The sequence below is a fragment of the Eimeria mitis genome, genomic scaffold (genome assembly GCF_000499745.2).
Source record: "Eimeria mitis Houghton genomic scaffold, Emh_scaff2008, whole genome shotgun sequence".
NCBI lineage: Eukaryota > Apicomplexa > Conoidasida > Eucoccidiorida > Eimeriidae > Eimeria > Eimeria mitis.
In genome coordinates this window covers 4232-4495 of record NW_013570331.1, presented here as the reverse complement: position 1 = coordinate 4495, position 264 = coordinate 4232, and the positions used below count along the sequence as shown (strand labels likewise).

The following is a 264-nucleotide window of genomic DNA, read 5'->3' as shown; positions in this document are numbered from 1 at the left end:
CCTTAACAGCAGCAGACCAGCAGCTGCAGCAACAGCTGCAAAAGGAGCAGCAGCAGCAGCAGCAGCAGCAACAGCAGCAGCAGCAGCAGCAGCAGCAGCAGCAAGGGAATCGCATGAAGCAACTGAAGCAGCAGCGGCAGCAGCTTTTTGAGGATTTCATTGCGCAGGCTGTCTCTATCATCTTCAGCAGCAGCAGCAGCAGCAGCAGCAGCAGCAACAGCAGCAGCAGCAGCAGCAGCAGCAGCAGCAGCAAGGGAGACATGT

General features: G+C 57.6%; 1 protein-coding gene across 1 annotated transcript in view; it reads left to right on the top strand.

Moving 5' to 3' along the window:
• Window positions 1–264, top strand: part of EMH_0047250 (uncharacterized protein) — a gene marked incomplete at both ends in the record, with an annotated part of 5819 nt that overhangs the window by 1607 nt on the left and 3948 nt on the right. Inside the window, one exon of the mRNA XM_013496262.1 lies at window positions 3–264. Within this exon, the coding sequence (XP_013351716.1) occupies window positions 3–264 (262 nt within the window). The remainder of the gene's footprint in view (window positions 1–2) is intronic.